The sequence below is a fragment of the Aspergillus campestris genome (genome assembly GCF_002847485.1).
Source record: "Aspergillus campestris IBT 28561 chromosome Unknown P168scaffold_1, whole genome shotgun sequence".
Lineage (NCBI taxonomy): Eukaryota > Fungi > Ascomycota > Eurotiomycetes > Eurotiales > Aspergillaceae > Aspergillus > Aspergillus campestris.
In genome coordinates this window covers 4,780,852-4,798,490 of record NW_020194336.1, presented here as the reverse complement: position 1 = coordinate 4,798,490, position 17,639 = coordinate 4,780,852, and the positions used below count along the sequence as shown (strand labels likewise).

General features: G+C 53.2%; 6 protein-coding genes across 6 annotated transcripts; 3 read left to right on the top strand and 3 right to left on the bottom strand.

The window, feature by feature from the left end:
* Window positions 1-438: 438 nt before the first annotated feature.
* cbhB (putative 1,4-beta-D-glucan-cellobiohydrolyase) lies at window positions 439-2,019 on the top strand (the record flags this gene model as incomplete). Its single annotated transcript, XM_024835725.1, has 1 exon — window positions 439-2,019. The coding sequence occupies one exon, from the start codon at window positions 439-441 to the stop codon at window positions 2,017-2,019; it is 1,581 nt and encodes a 526-aa protein (XP_024697958.1).
* Window positions 2,020-3,080: 1,061 nt separating this feature from the next.
* Window positions 3,081-4,504, top strand: egl2 (putative endoglucanase; the record flags this gene model as incomplete). The annotated part of the gene is made up of 5 exons (XM_024839896.1): window positions 3,081-3,157; window positions 3,222-3,436; window positions 3,499-3,559; window positions 3,614-3,711; window positions 3,777-4,504. 5 exons carry the CDS (start codon window positions 3,081-3,083, stop codon window positions 4,502-4,504), a joined length of 1,179 nt encoding a protein of 392 aa, XP_024697957.1.
* Window positions 4,505-5,014: 510 nt separating this feature from the next.
* On the top strand, window positions 5,015-6,743 carry P168DRAFT_278852 (FAD-binding oxidoreductase; the record flags this gene model as incomplete). The annotated part of the gene is made up of 2 exons (XM_024835724.1): window positions 5,015-5,794; window positions 5,847-6,743. 2 exons carry the CDS (start codon window positions 5,015-5,017, stop codon window positions 6,741-6,743), a joined length of 1,677 nt encoding a protein of 558 aa, XP_024697956.1.
* Window positions 6,744-7,268: 525 nt separating this feature from the next.
* Window positions 7,269-7,959, bottom strand: P168DRAFT_301886 (HPP family protein; the record flags this gene model as incomplete). The annotated part of the gene is made up of 2 exons (XM_024838581.1): window positions 7,269-7,700; window positions 7,750-7,959. 2 exons carry the CDS (start codon window positions 7,957-7,959, stop codon window positions 7,269-7,271), a joined length of 642 nt encoding a protein of 213 aa, XP_024697955.1.
* Window positions 7,960-9,725: 1,766 nt separating this feature from the next.
* On the bottom strand, window positions 9,726-11,266 carry P168DRAFT_308888 (putative integral membrane protein). Its single transcript, XM_024839244.1, has 5 exons — window positions 11,019-11,266; window positions 10,858-10,962; window positions 10,401-10,798; window positions 10,278-10,342; window positions 9,726-10,223 (listed from the first exon to the last, which is right to left on the bottom strand). Exons 1-5 carry the CDS (start codon window positions 11,166-11,168, stop codon window positions 9,751-9,753), a joined length of 1,191 nt encoding a protein of 396 aa, XP_024697954.1. The 5' UTR covers window positions 11,169-11,266; the 3' UTR covers window positions 9,726-9,750.
* A 2,109-nt stretch (window positions 11,267-13,375) lies between these two features.
* P168DRAFT_324338 (flavodoxin and radical SAM domain protein) lies at window positions 13,376-16,323 on the bottom strand. The gene is made up of 2 exons (XM_024840825.1): window positions 16,111-16,323; window positions 13,376-16,027 (listed from the first exon to the last, which is right to left on the bottom strand). Exons 1-2 carry the CDS (start codon window positions 16,133-16,135, stop codon window positions 13,710-13,712), a joined length of 2,343 nt encoding a protein of 780 aa, XP_024697953.1. The 5' UTR covers window positions 16,136-16,323; the 3' UTR covers window positions 13,376-13,709.
* Window positions 16,324-17,639: the final 1,316 nt, after the last annotated feature.

Here is a 17,639-nt window from a genome sequence, read left to right as displayed (position 1 = left end):
CACGCCAGTGGCTCCTGTCAGTTCTCCCATTCGTTCGATCGATGCAAGAAGACTCCTGTTAGCAACCAGTTGGTCAAATCTCACGATTTAGTCGCATCTATTTATCCGGATATTAAAAGTCGCGTGGCGCTGAACAATGGGCTATGCCGAAATACCCTCGCTTACATTGTCCGTCCTGAAGAATAGAGGCAAATGTGGGGTAACCCTTTCCCCACGGGGTACAATTGGGCTTCAATAGGTAGACAGCATTTCCTTAGTGACGAATTACTTGACGGTCAACGGACCGTAAATCCGAATGGAATAGAATAGAAGGTTTGAGGGCGATGGGGAGGCAAAACGGACGTTGTAAACAGGATATAAAAGGGTGACAGATCTCTCTCAATCCATCGCAATAACCTCCCAAGCAACTTCTACACAAACAACAAATCCTCCATCACAATGCCCTCCTCATATAGCATCTGGAAGAACCTTCTGCTGCTCGCTGCCTACATGGGCGCGGTGCAGGCCCAGAAAGTTGGCACGCAGAAGACCGAAACTCATCCTGCCATGACCTGGCAGACATGCAACAGCAGCGGCACCTGCACAACCAACAAAGGCCAGGTCGTCATCGACGCCAACTGGCGGTGGGTGCACACCGTTGAGGGGTACACCAACTGCTACACGGGCAACACCTGGGATTCCAAAATCTGTCCGGACGACGAGACCTGCGCCGAGAACTGCGCTGTAGATGGCGCCGATTACCAGGCCACCTACGGGGCGAGCACCTCCGGTGACGCCCTTCGCCTGAACTTCGTGACCCAAGGCGCGCAGAAGAACATCGGCTCGCGTCTCTACCTCATGAAGGACGAGAATACCTACGAAATGTTCAAGCTGCTGAACCAGGAGTTCACCTTTGACGTCGACGTCTCCAACCTGCCCTGTGGCCTGAACGGCGCTCTCTACTTCGTCTCCATGGACGCCGACGGTGGAAAGTCCAAGTACCCCACCAACGAAGCTGGCGCCAAATACGGCACGGGCTACTGTGACTCCCAGTGCCCGCGCGACCTGAAGTTCATCAACGGCAAGGCCAACGTGGAGGGCTGGGAGGCGTCCGAGAACGACGCCAACGCGGGCACAGGCCACCACGGCTCGTGCTGCGCTGAGATGGACATCTGGGAGGCCAACAGCATCTCGACCGCCTACACCCCGCACCCCTGCGACGTCCCCGAGCAGGTTATGTGCGAGGGCGACGCCTGCGGCGGCACGTACAGCAAGGACCGCTACGCGGGCACCTGCGACCCCGACGGATGCGATTTCAACTCGTTCCGCCAGGGCGACAAGACTTTCTACGGGCCTGGCATGAAGATCGACACCAAGAGCAAGGTGACGGTCGTGACGCAGTTCATCACCTCTGACAACACCGCGACCGGCACTCTGTCCGAGATCCGCCGGTTCTACGTGCAGAACGGGAAGGTGATCCCCAACTCGGAGTCGACCTACTCCGAGGCCCCTGGCAACTCGATCACGGAGTCGTTCTGCAGCGCCCAGAAGAAGCTCTTCGGCGATACCAATGTCTTTGAGAAGCACGGCGGCATGGCGGGCATGGGCGCTGCCCTGCAGGAGGGCATGGTGCTCGTCATGAGTCTCTGGGATGACCACAATTCCAACATGCTGTGGCTGGACAGCAACTACCCCACAGACAAGGCGTCCACCGTTCCCGGCGTTGCCCGCGGTACCTGCGATATCTCGTCGGGTGTTCCCGAAGACGTTGAGAGCAATGACGCCGACTCGTCGGTCGTCTACTCCAACATCAAGGTCGGACCCATTGGCTCGACCTTCAAGGGCTCGACTGGCGGCGACGGTGGCTCCACGACAACCGTACGCCCTCCCACCTCGACCACCACTGGTGGTGGCAGCAGCGAGACGGGACTGGCGGCGCACTACGGCCAGTGTGGTGGCATTGGCTGGAAGGGGCCAACCAAGTGCGAGAGCCCGTATGTTTGCACCAAGTCGAATGACTTCTACTCGCAGTGTCTGTAAAAAGGCGGATATTATCACAGTTAGCTTTTCAGAATCAAGAATTCGATAGTGAATAAGATTAGCTTTTGATCATATCTTGTTTGTATTTCCACCAATAACTTGCAACTATCAAATTCCTGTAGGATCTACCCTAAGTCGATCTCTCAGCTTTATAAAACTCTTTCCCGATTAGATCTTAGTGCTGATGCTCTATTATTTGCGGGGGAGGTCTAGACCTCTGCAGCGCACGAGCAGATTATCTGCATGTCCTGTCAAACCTGTTGCCACTCAAAGAAGCAATCTATTTTTCTTGACCCTATTTGCTACGCTTGACTTTGCAAAAATATTCGGTGGTGTCTTACCTTCTGGACGGAACGCCCTCCGCATTGTTCCCCGCATGATCTGTTTCTGGCTTGGATGACACGTGGTGCGGCAAGCCCTGAGTGAGACATACTAGGCCTGCAGAATTGCCTTCATCCAAGACTACGGCATATATGGTGCACTGATTGGATTGGATGATATCTCAACTGACAAGATATGAAAGACATCAAGGGGAGTAGGATACTACCTAGTACTCCGACCCGTCGGCAAATATTCCCGCGACATCACTGCGTTCGAGCTTCGGCCTCGCCTAGCTCGAGACCAGGGTATATGCCAATGCAAATCCCTGTCTGTCTCCAACGCACTGGATGTTCTGAGCGAACCACGTTCCTCTCGGCAAACTATACCCCGTTCTCCCAGCCTCGGCAATCCCCTGGTCAATATAGTCAGTAAAAGGTACTAACGATACCAAGACATTTATCCCCGTCTCTGCACAGCCTGAATTGGGTGCCAACTCCGCAGATCCGGCCACCTCCGGATCCGCATCTCCAGACTTTACAAGTGCCGTGACGAATTTGTCTGTCCGTTTTAGTTTGGGATGTATTCGGTCTGTCGGGCTGCGGTCCGGTGGTCCGTGTTGTTGACGCTTCAGGTTGTGGTCCTGCGAGGGATGTGTATCGATGTATATAAAATATATCTCTCAAGAGGCCGTTGCCAAAGACGGGAGTCAACAAGACTTTGGATAGAATCCAGTCGTAAAAATGAAGCTGACATTGCTCTCCCTTCTCTTCCCTCTCGTCTTGGGAGCCCCCAACAAGCGGGCTTCCCCGTTCGTCTGGTACCTACTTTCCACTTCTCAATCATTCCCTCAAATTATTTCTCTAGCGTACTAATATTGGTAGGTTTGGCTCCAATGAATCTGGCGCTGAATTCGGCCAGAACAACCTCCCCGGGCTCCTGGGCAAAGACTACATTTGGCCGTCGGAGTCGACCATTGGATCCCTTCACTCCGAGGGGATGAATATCTTCCGCGTCGCGTTCATGATGGAGAGACTGGTGCCAACCACTATGACGGGGACGGTGGATGCGACATACATGGGAGATTTGAAGAAGGCATGTTTGACCTGTACTCGTGGGGCATAAGGGCTGGGACATACTGACAGCGACGATAATAGACAGTCAAGGCTATCACCGATCTCGGGGCCTACGCAGTCATTGACCCGCATAATTTTGGGCGATAGTGAGTCCTTTTCCAGATGGTTCGTCCTCAGCCCAGCTTCTAACCAGAAACCAGCTACGGCAACATCATCACGTCGACGTCCGACTTTGCCGCCTTCTGGACCACCGTGGCTAAGGAGTTTGCCTCCAACGACCATGTCATCTTCGACACCAGTATGCTGCATTTCCCCTTTCTCCTCCCTTCACAAAAACAGCAACTCAACTAACTAACCACCCAGACAACGAATACCACGACATGGATCAAACCCTGGTCCTAAACCTCAATCAAGCCGCTGTCAATGCCATCCGCGCAGCCGGCGCCACCAACCAATACATCTTCGTCGAGGGCAACTCCTGGAGCGGTGCGTGGACCTGGCCAGCCATCAACGACAATCTCAAAGCGCTAACGGATCCGTCCGACCTCCTCGTCTACGAGATGCACCAGTACCTCGACAGCGACGGGTCCGGGACGAGCCCTACCTGCGTAAGTGGCACGATCGGCGCAGAGCGCATCGCAGCCGCCACCAGCTGGCTGCGCGAGCACGGCAAACGCGGCTTCCTGGGCGAGTTTGCTGGTGGTGCAAATGACGTGTGCAAGCGCGCTGTGGTCGGTATGCTGGACTCCCTGGTTGCCAATGCGGATGTTTGGATGGGTGCCGCTTGGTGGGCAGCGGGCCCGTGGTGGGGAGATTATATGTTTAGTTTGGAGCCCCTGACGGGGACTGGTTTTGGGTATTATATGAATACGTTGAAGGGGTATGTTGCGGGGGGTACTCCGGGTGGTGGGAGTACGACTACGACGACGACTTCGGCGACTCGCACGACTACGGCGACGGCGACGGCGACAGGTGGTGGTGTTGCGCAGCACTGGGAGCAGTGCGGTGGCGGTGGATGGACCGGGCCGACTGTCTGTGCCAGTCCGTATAGCTGTGTCCGGTCGACTGAGTGGTATTCGCAGTGTCTGTGATCGAATTAGGGCCATAGTTGGAGCCGATATCTATTGTGGAACTGAAGGACTCCATACGGTGTTCGTCGAGCGAGGTAGCTCTCTCCCGTCATAGTGTTGGCCAGTGTAGGCCAAGAATACCTATCATAGCTATTTGAAAGTATTCGGCTAGTCTGGTCTGCATTCTTGTGATGAATCAGTAGCGTGATCCTGCAGACGTTAGCTGAGGAGCGGGTCCATGACGGGCTCCATTTGCCTTGATCCGTCGATATAGTTAGCCTGGCATATGGCATATTCTGCAATAGGAAAGGATGTACACTATAGCTAAGCCAAACCGGGACTCATCGGTTCGGCTGGTCCACCAGACATCGTGGATTCGCAGACAGAGATTGCAGGGGAACCACAGCTCAGCCACACTTAGAAGTGTCAGGCCAGCCACAATGCTAGTTTATATGTAAGTACCCCCTTTTTAACCTCATTATCATCGCATCTCTCCCGGTCCATTACAAGATCACGAGTAGGGCTTGCACGATGAAGTCCCTCCTGGTTCTCCCTCTCCTGGTTGTCCTCTCTTCGTGCGCCCCAGATCCCCCTCGCTGTCGCTGCAGACCGCACGAGCCCTGCTGGCCTGCACCGCAAGAATGGACCAGCCTCAATCACTCCATCGCCGGTAATTTGGCCGCTGTGCGCCCCGCAGCAGCCGTCTGTTATCCCGGCGCAGACGCTGACTCTGACTCCTGCAAAGAGGTAACCTCCTCGTGGAACAACTCCACTTGGCGCGCCGCCCATCCCGGCGCCCTGCAGTGGGAGAACTGGGAAGCCTCGTCTGCTCGCGACGAGAGCTGCTACATTGAGTCAGCCGAGTCCACCTCCTGCGGTCAGGGCCGTATCTCGCTGTACTCGGCGCAGGCCAAAACCGCCGCGCACATCCAGGAGGCGGTGCGGTTCGCGAAGAAACACAATCTCCGTCTCGCCGTCAAGAACTCGGGTCACTGCTACCTGGGCCGGTCGTCAGCGCCGGACTCGTTGCAGATCCTGACTAGCGCCATGAAAGGCATCCACATCGTCGATGACTTCGTCCCTGCCGGTGGACCTCGATCGGAGGGTCAGGCCGTGACCCTGGACGCCGGCGTCACGCTCGAGGAGATGTATGCCGCTCTGGCGGAGAAGGAACGCATCGCTGTTGGGGGCGCTGCCCGCTCCGTCGCCCCCGCGGGTGGCTATCTCCAGGGCGGGGGACACTCGTTCCTGGGGCCATGGAAGGGAATGGCCTCTGATAATGCGCTGGAGTTCTCGGTGGTCACTGCGCGCGTAAGTCCCCCTTCACTAGTTGTACACGTATACAACAACTAATCTCATCCAGGGCGACTTGGTCATCGCGAACGAGTATCAAAACACCGACCTCTTCTGGGCGCTGCGCGGCGGCGGCGGCGGCACCTTCGGCGTCGTTGTCAACGCCACCGTGCGCACCTTCGACGAAGTCCCCCTCGTTCTATCCGATCTCAAGATCTCCACGCCCGCCGGAAATCCCTCCTTCTGGCGAGCCATGGCCGGCTTCCACGCCGCCCTACCGCGTCTTGTCGACGTCGGCGGCGCCGGCTACTACTTCATGGTGCCGGAAATGCCTCTCTTAGGCGACGCGATCAGCATCTCCGGCATGACCGTCGTGATGCACTTCCCCAACATGACAGACAAAGCGCGCATCGACGACCTCTTCGACCCGCTCGTCAAAACCCTCCGCTCCAACAAGGGCGTCACCGCCCTGTACCAGTCCAAGCGCGTCCCCAACATCGAGACCCTCATCAAGGATGCCCTCAACCCCGGCGGCAAGGAAGACGTCGGCGGGAGCAAGCGCGCCGCCTCACGGCTCTACTCGCGCGATCTGCTCACCTCCCCGTCCGGCGCAGACAATCTCGTCTCCGCCCTGCAGTCCCTGCACTTTAACCCTGGCGAGACCGTCCTCGGTAATATCGTCGCGGGCGGCGCCGTCGCCGCTAACGCAGGCCGCGTCGACAGCGCGCTGAACCCCGCGTGGCGGCAGGCCCTGCTGCATCTTGTTGTCGAGCGCCGCTGGACGGCCGTCGCTACCCTCGAGGAGCAGGATGTTGTCAAGGCGAATATCACGGATGTTGAGGTGCCGATTCTGCGTGGGGTGGAGGGCGCGGATGCCATGGGGGCGTATCTGAATGAGGCGGATGCGGATGAGACGGACTTTCAGGCTTCGTTCTGGGGAAGAATTATCCCGAGTTGTATCGGTTGAAGCAGAAGTGGGATCCGACGGGGTTGTTTATTGCGAGGAAGGGAGTGGGGAGTGAGGATTGGGATGACGAGGGGTTGTGTCGGGTTTAGCTACTTGTTCCTCTCTCGCTCCTCCCTATTCTTGAGGAGGGCATGGACAGACCCCGGGGTATCAAAACTATGTATAAAAGATTGACGTTGACAACCTGTGATGTCAGTCAGAGGCATCGTCAAGTCGTGTCAAATATCACTGTAAATTATGTATAATTATTTAGTATATATAAACTCTTCCATGCTCGAAACAGGAGTATTATGTACAGTAAGATTAACGATACCGTGAGTTGTACCCACATAACCATTGGCCGAAACCATTGGTATCCAATGAAGACAAGTTCATACGGAACACGGTCAGACAGAACGCAGGCGTCGTGACAATCTCGAAAATGTCCGGCCGGCTGCGCACCAGTTTGGCGTCATAAGCATCTCGCCGTCGCTCTCGTGCGCAAATTGAATGAAGAAAGAACGTGGATTACCCATGAGAAACACGTCACTTGGGCAGATCATTTTGCGCAGGGCTTGGAGCTGGTTTAGCCGGAGCGATCCAAAACACCGGGTAGCGACGCTGAATATTGTTCAACAGCAGTGCTACCAGAAGGACAATCGTGGAGGACAACAAAACCACAGGCAGGAAGTACCATGACATCTCCCACACTGCATCGTCGGTCGCCGGGAGAAGGGCCGTCGCGCCCGCCGGGGGATGAGTGGTCTGAGTGACCTGCATGACCACAATGGCGACAGCCGTGGACAGCGATGCGGCGAGCCATCGCACCGATTGGAACTTTTCCTCGTCCGGGATCAGGCTAAACAGCTTCGTGATGCATATTCCCACCAATGCACTTAGGAAATGACCGAATATAAGTGCACGGGGCTGCGCCAGGGGAGCGTCAATCGCACCATAGACCAGTACGGCCGATGCGCCCTACGTTTCAGTCAGATATTGCATCTTATGATGCGGGTGGGATACTCACGAACGAGGCAATGATGCCTGGTACGCCTCGACTGATGAAATACTGGGAGTAGTTGAATATGGCCTGCAAGGCACAGAGACCGCAAAAGGAAGCGATGAACGACCAGCCCCAGACCTGGTACTGCGGTAGAGGTTTGTGGGGACTCGAACGATAGCCAAGCCAGCGGCTGATGGCTTTGGGAAACCGAGCCAGCGCGGTTTGTTCGGACATTGCGATTTGGGACGGGTCAAAGATATCCAGGGGTGGAGCTCCAAGACGTTGCAACGTTCGCACCGCGGGGCTCAGATAGGGTGACTGTTGGTGTAGGTGGTCGGACGAGGCCGTTTGAATCCACCGCGTGGTTTTCCTTGACTCTTCGCATTACGTGGGGTTGAAGGTTGGGGAAGAGGGCAAAAACCGAACTGGTTGTTGAATCAATTACCTAACAGTATAAACACGGGCGCTGGCTCGGCCCAACGGGATGGTCTGGATGGATCCACTCATCCATCGTCATATTCCAGCTGGCGAATTCTCCCTTAACACACCCGATCATAGGATGTACCTGGCTTTATTAGGTATTGATGGATACCTGTGTCCTTTGGAAATGTATAGATGTAGTAGCAAAGCACAACCGTTCCAGTGCTTAGCAGTGAGTTGAAGACTGAGATGGGCAACAACCAATGCCGAGTTTCGAAGCCGAAGTGGATAAAGCCACATGAAATGTTTTAGATTGGAATCAGAGCGGCTGGAATCGATAAATGCCGATCCACAGCAGGTTTGCGAACACTCGAGACTCAGTAAATATCTGAACATTTAAACTTCCAGAGGTATATATCGGAACCTCTCCGTAGTTTCCTGCTCCTTTTAGCGGCAATGCGATGCGCTAGTACTTGGCATTGTGGATTCCGTATCTCATCATGCAATTTACAAGACCTAGCCAGCGCATATTTCGGGTTGTTATATGATGGGATTAATCTCATAGTGCCTCTTAAGTGGTCTTTGAGTAAGGGCACGGATCAGATGATTCCAAGGAACCCACCATCTCATAGTTCTGCACGGATATTTCGCTACCAAGGATATGAACATCACTCGTCCCACTTGGGCCAGTATCCTTTTAATTTGACAGGGGTGTCTCGAGCCAATCTTCGACCAACAAGTCAGGGGTTTGGGTGTCCGCAGGGTTTATGGGCGAAAATTCACGTCTTTGCGAATCTCTGGTGTAAAGACTACCAGATCTGTTGTGCTCACCAGAGATTCCTTATGGATCCCAGAACAAGATGATCATTGCCTTCCCCTGCAATGACCACTGTAGGTCTAGAAGTATGTCTAAACTTGTTGAGGTCCAAGGTAGACATCCAGATGACAATACTATTGTGGTGCAATTGCAGCCAGACAGTCGAATAAACGCGCTGTTGAAATCATAGGTTCATTGTAAAAACCCCCTTGATCGTATCTGATATCTCTTGTTTGCTGGGAAAGGTCAATAAGATTTCCCCGGAACCCCGGGTATACTCTCTTCAAACCCTTCCTTATATTCAAGAAAACGGCGTACCTATGCTGCCCAGCCTCATGGTATTCCTTGCATCGTGAGCGACATATTCCCTACCATATCCGTAAGCCAATATCAAGCAACTTGGCAAGCTTGTCTTGGGGTCTAGTCGCAAGACCTTGTAGGTAGAACCATTTGTAGACTCACTGCGAATAAGTGATACCTGATATAGAGCTTCAGTGCGTCGCACCATTCCTAAGTATGGGCATGGAATGAATCCGATAGAGCCTTGTTTAGACACATGATGGTTCTATAGTAGAGCTGACTATGACAATCTATAGAGTCAGTCATGAGTGAATGAAACAGAAAGAGCACCTGACACATGACCGGCCTGATCAAGCAGGACCACCTGGGCAGATGCTGGACAACAACTCAACTTTCCACGGTTTACAACTTCGGTTTAGAAACCACGCAGCAGGCATTACTAGTATGATTTCATATCCTCGTTGGAATCTATTCATTACATAATGTTTTTATAAGCGGTTATCATATGTGCTCCCTGATAACCTCCTCCCCGGTCCTCTTCCGGACGACGTCGTCTGGGTGACTTCGAACGTCTGGTGGATGCTCAAGCCCATCTCGCCCCCATCATAGTATCCCGGTGATCGGTCCGATGTTAAGCCCTCTTCGCTGCTATTCGGACTGGACGGGGATTTCCATGTGTCGTGTGGATCGCGCTGCGTTTGCACGGTAGTCACCGTCACCGCTAGCTTATCGGGGCGGAATCGGCGCTCGACGCTGGCATCCAACGAGCCCAATGGGAACGGACGTGTCGAGCCGACGCCGTATTTTCTCGATGCGAGTGGGAGTGTAGGGGCGGGGTAATTGCTGTCGTTGCGCGATCCGAGCCAGTGCCGGAGGAGAGGACGGAGGGTGGCAAGGCTGCCGGCTGTGATACCCAAACCGGTTTCGATGTTGGACCAAATGGCAATTTCTACTGTGGCGTCTGAGAGAGGGATGGTTAGTTCTCGTTGGCGACCGCTATCCAACAGAAACGTACAGAGAAAGTCAGGATCCCCGAAGGTGTGCACCCAGGGTATACGAATAATGACCGCTGCCGATGCGCTGCAATATCCAAGTTAGCGGACACCCAGTGAGCAATAGTATCGAAGAAGAGACCTACATGCAAGCCATACTCAAAATGCCCACCACGGCGAGCTTCGTCTGCTGCTTCATGTGGAGTTTCCGGACGAGAAAGATTGGCAGAAGACCAACAGTGAAATCACACAGCGCTGCAAAAGCACTGTACACGTACGTCATTGCGATGATGGTATCCATGTTCATGCAGTGGCCTTCAATGCTAGGATCGAAGGCTACCTTTGTCCAGAAATACTGCAGCGGCTTGCACTGCAACAGCATTAGAAACATGAAGACCACGCCCGCGATCACGGTCAGGGCCATGACGGTGTAAAGGGTCCAGATGTGGGTGCGCTTGACAGTGATGCGCATCAGGAAAATGCAGACGGAGATCTTGCAACCGATCGAGGCGAAACAGAATGCGACTTCGCAGAGCCACCAATACTTTAACACGGTTAGGACTTCGAGATTCAAAGGACCAACGGGTCATATTTGCTAAATACCTTCATAGCCGTCACCCGCTCGTGCGCCGTAAGCACCTCATATTTCCGCCCGGTACCATACAGAGAACCTCCGATCATGCAAGCCGAAAACATGATATGGAACAACTATTGCTGTTAGCCAATCCCTTGCAATTGCACCAACAATGATAGAGTGCATGTACCACCGCTAAGACCATCGCTCCGTCATCCCAGCCAAACGCCTTCACTATCCATCCACGCACGTAACATCGCAGCATCACAGCCACGCAGGCCACCGACATGAAGACAGCCGCCACCACCCTCACCTCCAAACTTCGATCATCGGCGGTCATTATGGCGGCATAGGCGAGTCATGGAGAGAAAATCACTGGGGAAAAGCATCTGGTATTATACCCTCGGAGATTCTCTTAACACTTCCCCTAATATCGATGGAATCATGCAAAGTCTACGCGGATCCGTTCTCTCCCTAGCGTCGACATGGGGGGGAGAGAGGGGGCGACCCAGACTATTCTAGTGTACCACCCAGCGACCAGGGACTAGTGCACAGCTACGAACGAGTTATAAATGGCCACTCGTGGGTAGTGCATTTCAAGAGCGGACTAGATGCGCTGGGCACCACGAGGAACCGGCCCAGCGGTAAACACCGCCAAACAAGCCTAAACATAGGGATTTTTTTTTCTTTGCCTGCCAGGAGGATAGCGTGAGCGTCGCTCTGGTAGCGATCAAGGCCCGAGGAAACAGGTGGACCACATCATCGCCATATGGGTGTGGGCACGATGTTAGTGTCTTTAGGGTGGTGAGTTGCCGTCCTATCTGTGACCGGGGGGTAGTATATCTCAGGCAAAGCAGGGAATCTATCTCCGCTAATACGATCAATTGCGTGGATTCACCTCCTCGAGTCCCAAGTTTCAACAATCCTCCCGTACCATACAGGTTCCTCTGATTTGCCGACGGGGATTTTTCCATAGAAGCCAAGCGACCGGCGATCCACATCCACTCCTACCCAAACCAGAAACTGCCCCATGAAAATGAAAGCTTCCGCCAATCATCCAGCACGTACTGGGTCCTTCCTACTTAGAAAGGAGCAGAGATTTTGAATATCTGTCTAGTCTAGATCTCTGCCGGGGCTAGCGAGGCCATGGATCTCAAGAGTCAAGAGTCTCAAATTCCCAACCCAAAAGGTGAGACATCAAGTCTGGCACTTTTCACCAAGCATGTCACGGACATGACACATGTCAACCACGCCTTGGAGAGACCCTGACGAAAGACCTCGAACCACGGTTCAATGGCATGTGCTCCCAGGGTGCCCTCAGTATCAACGTTGCGGTGAAATGAACAAGGGCGCGCTAGCTCCACATAAACAGGCATTAATCGACCTCAACAGACTAACTTGCAGGGTTGCAGATTACAGTACATCGATTCTCGACGATCAATTGCCGGGATTTCCTCCCTAGTGTTTTACTAGTAAAAAACAGGACTGGCTGGCTTTCATCAAAGTCAGATGCCGCACTACCGAGACGGCGTCCTCATAATAATTATCCTCTTCGGGCTGGCTGACTCGACGTCCGTTCTGGATCAACGCAAGCTAAGGAAACGGCCGTCGTCGCGATTGTTCAGTCGTGTCCACTAGCTGGCTTCTTCATCTACTATCGGAAGTTCTAAACTATAATGTTCCTTCCATTCCTTCCCCTTCGTCCTTCACACTCTGCCGATCATGACTAACAAAATATATAAATAATCACGATTTCTATGCTAAACAAGACTAGGCCAACCAAACAACCAAAACAAGTCTACGTTCCTTTCCCGATACGACATCTTCCACAGCCCTGACCCCTTACCCGACTCAATCACCCAACTCCTCCCAATTCAGACTCGCCTATCCAAACTAGGTAATAGGTATATCCTGGAGCTGAGCCCCTTAGTGACCCAGGAGACAGCTGGACAGTGACAGGAGTACAGCGTATGCCCATGCCATGACATGCACCCACGACGCCGATCAGCCATGTCATATCAATCATCTTGCAGGTAACGAGCTGGCATCCATATCTCAATCTGAGGGTGCTGTCATGTACAGCTCTTCCTTCCCTTCATTATAACCCCATCCTCCTTCTGAAGTCTGAAGCCACCGGAAAAGCTTGGCCTGATTCCTTCCCTCCATTGACTCCATCAATTGCTAATTAACTTTTCGTGTTTAATTAATATAATCTATCGGCGATTGATTGATGAGGTGGCCGGTTCATTAGATAATCTTATAATTATCATGAGGATGGACGATCCCCGATCTCTCCTCTTTTTTTAAACCCTTTTTTCTTTCTCCGCGGGCTCTTAATCTATTTGCTGTTGTGAGGTTCCCTGGGCCCCGTTACTCACCGTTACCAAGGTAGTCATGATTTACTTGGTGATATTGGCTGGCTGAGGCTCGCTGTTTTTGTATCTCGTCTATGTAATGCAGCGATTGGAAGGACGGGTTCTCTGTATGGGTGCTGCGGAGCTAACGAACTACAGGTAGATTAAGAAGCGAACTCCATAGACGGCAGATGTACATTCAGCTTCGTTTCGCATTGCTAATCTCATGTATGTACTAACCAAGCACGTGTAACTTTTATCTAGTATCAGGACTGGAATCGGAGTTTGTGAGGTTCGCCACGCAAGGCAAGTCAACACTTGACACGGGGTAGTCTAGCACCTGGTACGATCTCCACATATGTTTTCCTGTTTTTCTGGGCAAACCAGAGAGATGCTGTGTTCAGGTGGGACTTGATTATATCGCTCCCGGAATAGATACTTGTATGTTGGAAGTATCAAGCTCTGGCGCTGGGCCAAATTGCAGATGCATGTCTGCGCTGGCTCATATCGGGCAGTGGAGTATATATCTAGAATTCCGTCGCAGCTTCCGTCGCAACTTCCGTCGCAGCAGCCTCAAGAGCCTTCTTCTTGCCCTTCCGGTAGAAGCGCTCGTCATTCGGGTCGAAGCCTCCATTGCCCCACATGGCCCATTCCTCCGTCTCTCTCATGTAGTCTTCAGGGCGGAAAGAGGTACCGTCGGCCTTTTCCTTCTCCAGAAGCTCGAAGAATCGTTGATAGTCGATCCGCGAATGCCACTTCCCGTCGACGTGGAATCGCTCGGACGCGAGCAGCACACAACAGCTGTGCGCGTGCTCGGCCGCAATGCCGTAGTCGAGACCGCGGCGCTCCAGCTCCTTGTTTAAGGCGACCACAAATTCGGCGATCTCTTCGTAGAACGGGACGTTTTTCATGGTCAGTCCGGCACCGGCACTGGAGCTCGTGCCGCAGTACGTTACGCCCTTGACTTCCACGAAGCATGGCAGGGCCTTTTCGACCAGATCTGCGTAGCCGTTGACTTCGTCGTCCACGTTGAATCCTTTGACGAGGGTGAGGCGGAACACTGTGCGCTGGACATGACGCTTTTCGCGGAGGATTTCCAAGCAGCGTTGGAAGCGTTCCCAGAAGTCGCGATGGAGAGGACGATCAATCTTGCGGAGACTCTCCTTGTTGCTCGCGTCGATAGACACGTACAACTGAGTCACCCGGTGCAATGTTTCCAGCTGGTCGGGATGCTGGGCGTTGCACACCAGGAAGCTCGATATATGCTCCGCGTGCAACAGGTCCAAGAATCCGTTGATGTAGGGGTAGAAGATGGGTTCTCCGACTAAACTCAGAGCACAGTGCCGGATGCGCATGGCCTCGGCGAATCGCTCTGCGCGCACACCCGGAACGCCGCGCAGCATCTTGATCTTCTTGTAATGGCCATCCTTGACGCCATCGAAAATCAGCTCCGGAGAATCCACCTTCCAACGCCATGTGGTACCGACGGGGTTCGTGCCATGTCGCCAGCAGAAAATGCATTTGTTGCTGCAGGAAAGCGACGGGGTGGCTTCCATACACAAATGCGACCGGATACCGTAAAACGAGTATTTGTAGCAGGAGCCCCGACCACGCAGCGCCGACTTGGTCCAGCGACAAATCTTCACGCCAGAGTGAGAGCCGACGATGGTGTATCCCTGCTTGGTGAGGGAAGCGTAAGTAGGCGATGTTTTCGGGACCATTTCTTTCTCGGTCGATTGGGTGGGGGGTGCAGATTGCCCTCCGGTGGTGAAGTCAACCGGGATGGGAGCAGCTGCGCCAGAATCACCAGCGCCCATCTTGATGTCCTCCAGATCAACCACCGCTTGAGGCTTGCCCCTCTTCCGACCATTCTTATTGGTCTTGCCAGACTCTTCGTCGTCCACATCCTCTTCGTCACTCTCGAGCGCATCTCCACTCCCGGGAACGCCTTCGCCCAAGCCGCCGTAGTCCAAAATGTCCCGCATGATATCCTGCAGTCCACGGGACCATTCCTTCAAAGCCGCTTCGCCGTCACTCTTCACGTCGCCAAATCCAAGAGGGTAGGCCCTTTTGCGGCCCGTGAGCTTCGCCATCCATCGATCTAGTTCCTTGGCTTGGGAACAGAAGCCTTCATCCTCCGTCGGCCACCCTTCCTTGTCTCCGAATCCAAAAACAGTGTACCCGGCGAGCGTCGACAGGGATCCAGTGTCGATGCGGAAGTCATTGTGGGTCTCATCCAGGTGACCAAGGAATGTGGTAAGGACCGTGTCAATATTGTAGGTGGGGATCAATAGGCAGTACAAATAACGCGTCCCAGGCGAGTTCGGCGGAGGCTTTGGGGCGGTGGTGAAGAAGTCGTCAAAATCCAGGTACGAGATGTCCTGAAGCTGAGGAGGCAGAATACCACGTTCGGGGTTCTCCGCGTCGGCTTGGTCTTTGGCTGCAGTCGTCAGCTCCTCCATCAAAACCTTGGCGTATTGTTCCGTAGTCCCGGTCAGCGAGGCGAAGAAGACGATGGGCTGGATGGCAGACATCTGCGGCGCCGGCTCTGCTCCAGCACGTCGACCAGCAACCTTGGCCGGTTTCTTTCCCGACACTCTCTTTGGGCCTGCAGCTGCCGTCTTGGGGGGGTCGGCGGGGGTGGGGGCGGGGCGGTCGCGCGCATCGTCAAGTTGCGCCTTTTCGCTCTTCTCGGGGGAGTGGCTGCGGGGAGAGGTGGGGTTCGAAAAGGCAGAAGCGGCCTTTGACTTCGACCCGGTGATACCAATTGTGCGCGAGACGAGGAGGGCAGTAAAGAGGATCACGAGGATGGGCACACGGTAAGCGTGCCAGAGGGTCAATAAACCTATGAAGTTTGAGTTAGCAAACCATACTCTGCCTCTCGAATCCGCTTCCCCAGAACGAATCAAGAAAGGATTCATTTCTTACCCTCGACCAGAGATCCTTGTGCCATGGCGACGGGGATTTAAACAGCCGTCGTCTTCAATGCAGCGCGCGGGGAAAATATGGTGCACGACCAGGCGGTCGGAGAAAGGTGGGCGGGGGAAATTATCCACTATCTAATCCAGAGGGGCAGACATCGCAGTGTTGGCAGAAACACTTGAACTGGGGTGGTGATAGCCTTGACTTCTCGACAATCCAAGACGGTCGAAGTGAAGGAAAAATGAAGTTTGAGATGGAAGACCTTCGAGTCGTTTATCGATCATGACTAACCGGCGTGCCTGCCTGAGGACTTTTTTTTTCGGTTTTTCAGGGACTGCCTGATTGGCCAGGCTCCTCTGGATGCCACTTACCTAATCGGGAAGTCTCCACCGTTTGTTGCCTGGGGCCGCTGTGTTTCTATCAGATGTCAATGAGAACTTTCATGGACGTCGTTCTGAGGACTTCAATAGTTGATGCAAGTAGTCCCTAGGGAAGATCTTGTGAGGATAAAAAGAAGGTATAAGTGTGCTACTCACTCCATGATATGGAATTTACTAATTAAGCCAAATATAGTGGCAGTGAAACCCTAAATACATGGTGGGATCTACGATGGTCTCTGGCCATGTTTTTGCGATCCCTGCAAATATTCTGCGAGAAACCTTTCATAGTCATCATAATTATCGAATCATTCATATTTTGGACCTGATATGAGATATATCGCCATGGTGCGACTACACAAATTTTACCTAGGGAATCTGCTCACTGGTGAAATGACAGCATGTGCCCTGTCAATTGATCTAGATCCGCACAATCGGACCATGTCTATAACCTGGACTCCAAAAGGAAAGCAGATGGCTATTATTGACTCGAATTATGTCCAAATCTGGGGATCTAGCCACTCAGACCACAGTCAAAACTATTCGGAATTCGCCTTTCATCCTATTACAAATATTCCAAATTTCCCCAGATGAGCGATTCATGATAAAGTGTGGTGAATCCTTTATGTGCATTTAGGATCTTACTCTAGACACCTCAGATGATGCAGATGAGTCGTATGGAGAGTCTGTTGGGCAACTAGCATTCTCCCCACATTCCGACAGAAACCTGGTGATAACAGATGGTGGTGATCGAGAATTACGGTTCTGGAATACTGACACCGGGGAATTGGTGCGCACACTATATCTGCCAGATGATATGGGTGCTTTGGTTTCTTCCGAGTTGATCTATGGAGCACTGGCCCTCTTTTTTGCAGATGGGAAGAGGCTTTTGTACGGACGTGCAGACAGATCAATCATTATCTGGGATTTGACTACCTGGGAACTTTTTGAGAATTCTACCATGCACACTGTCATACCCTGTGGTGGCCACCATTTCCTAGGATGGGAATCTCGTAGCAGCATCAAATGTCGATGGCGTTGAGCTTTGGGATGTTGAGACTGGAGGCAGACTGATGACTATTAATCATGAGATGAAGTCGCCTCCCTTGAAAGACAGCTCCCCAGATCACGTTCACCGTTGGAATCTGTTTTATGAAC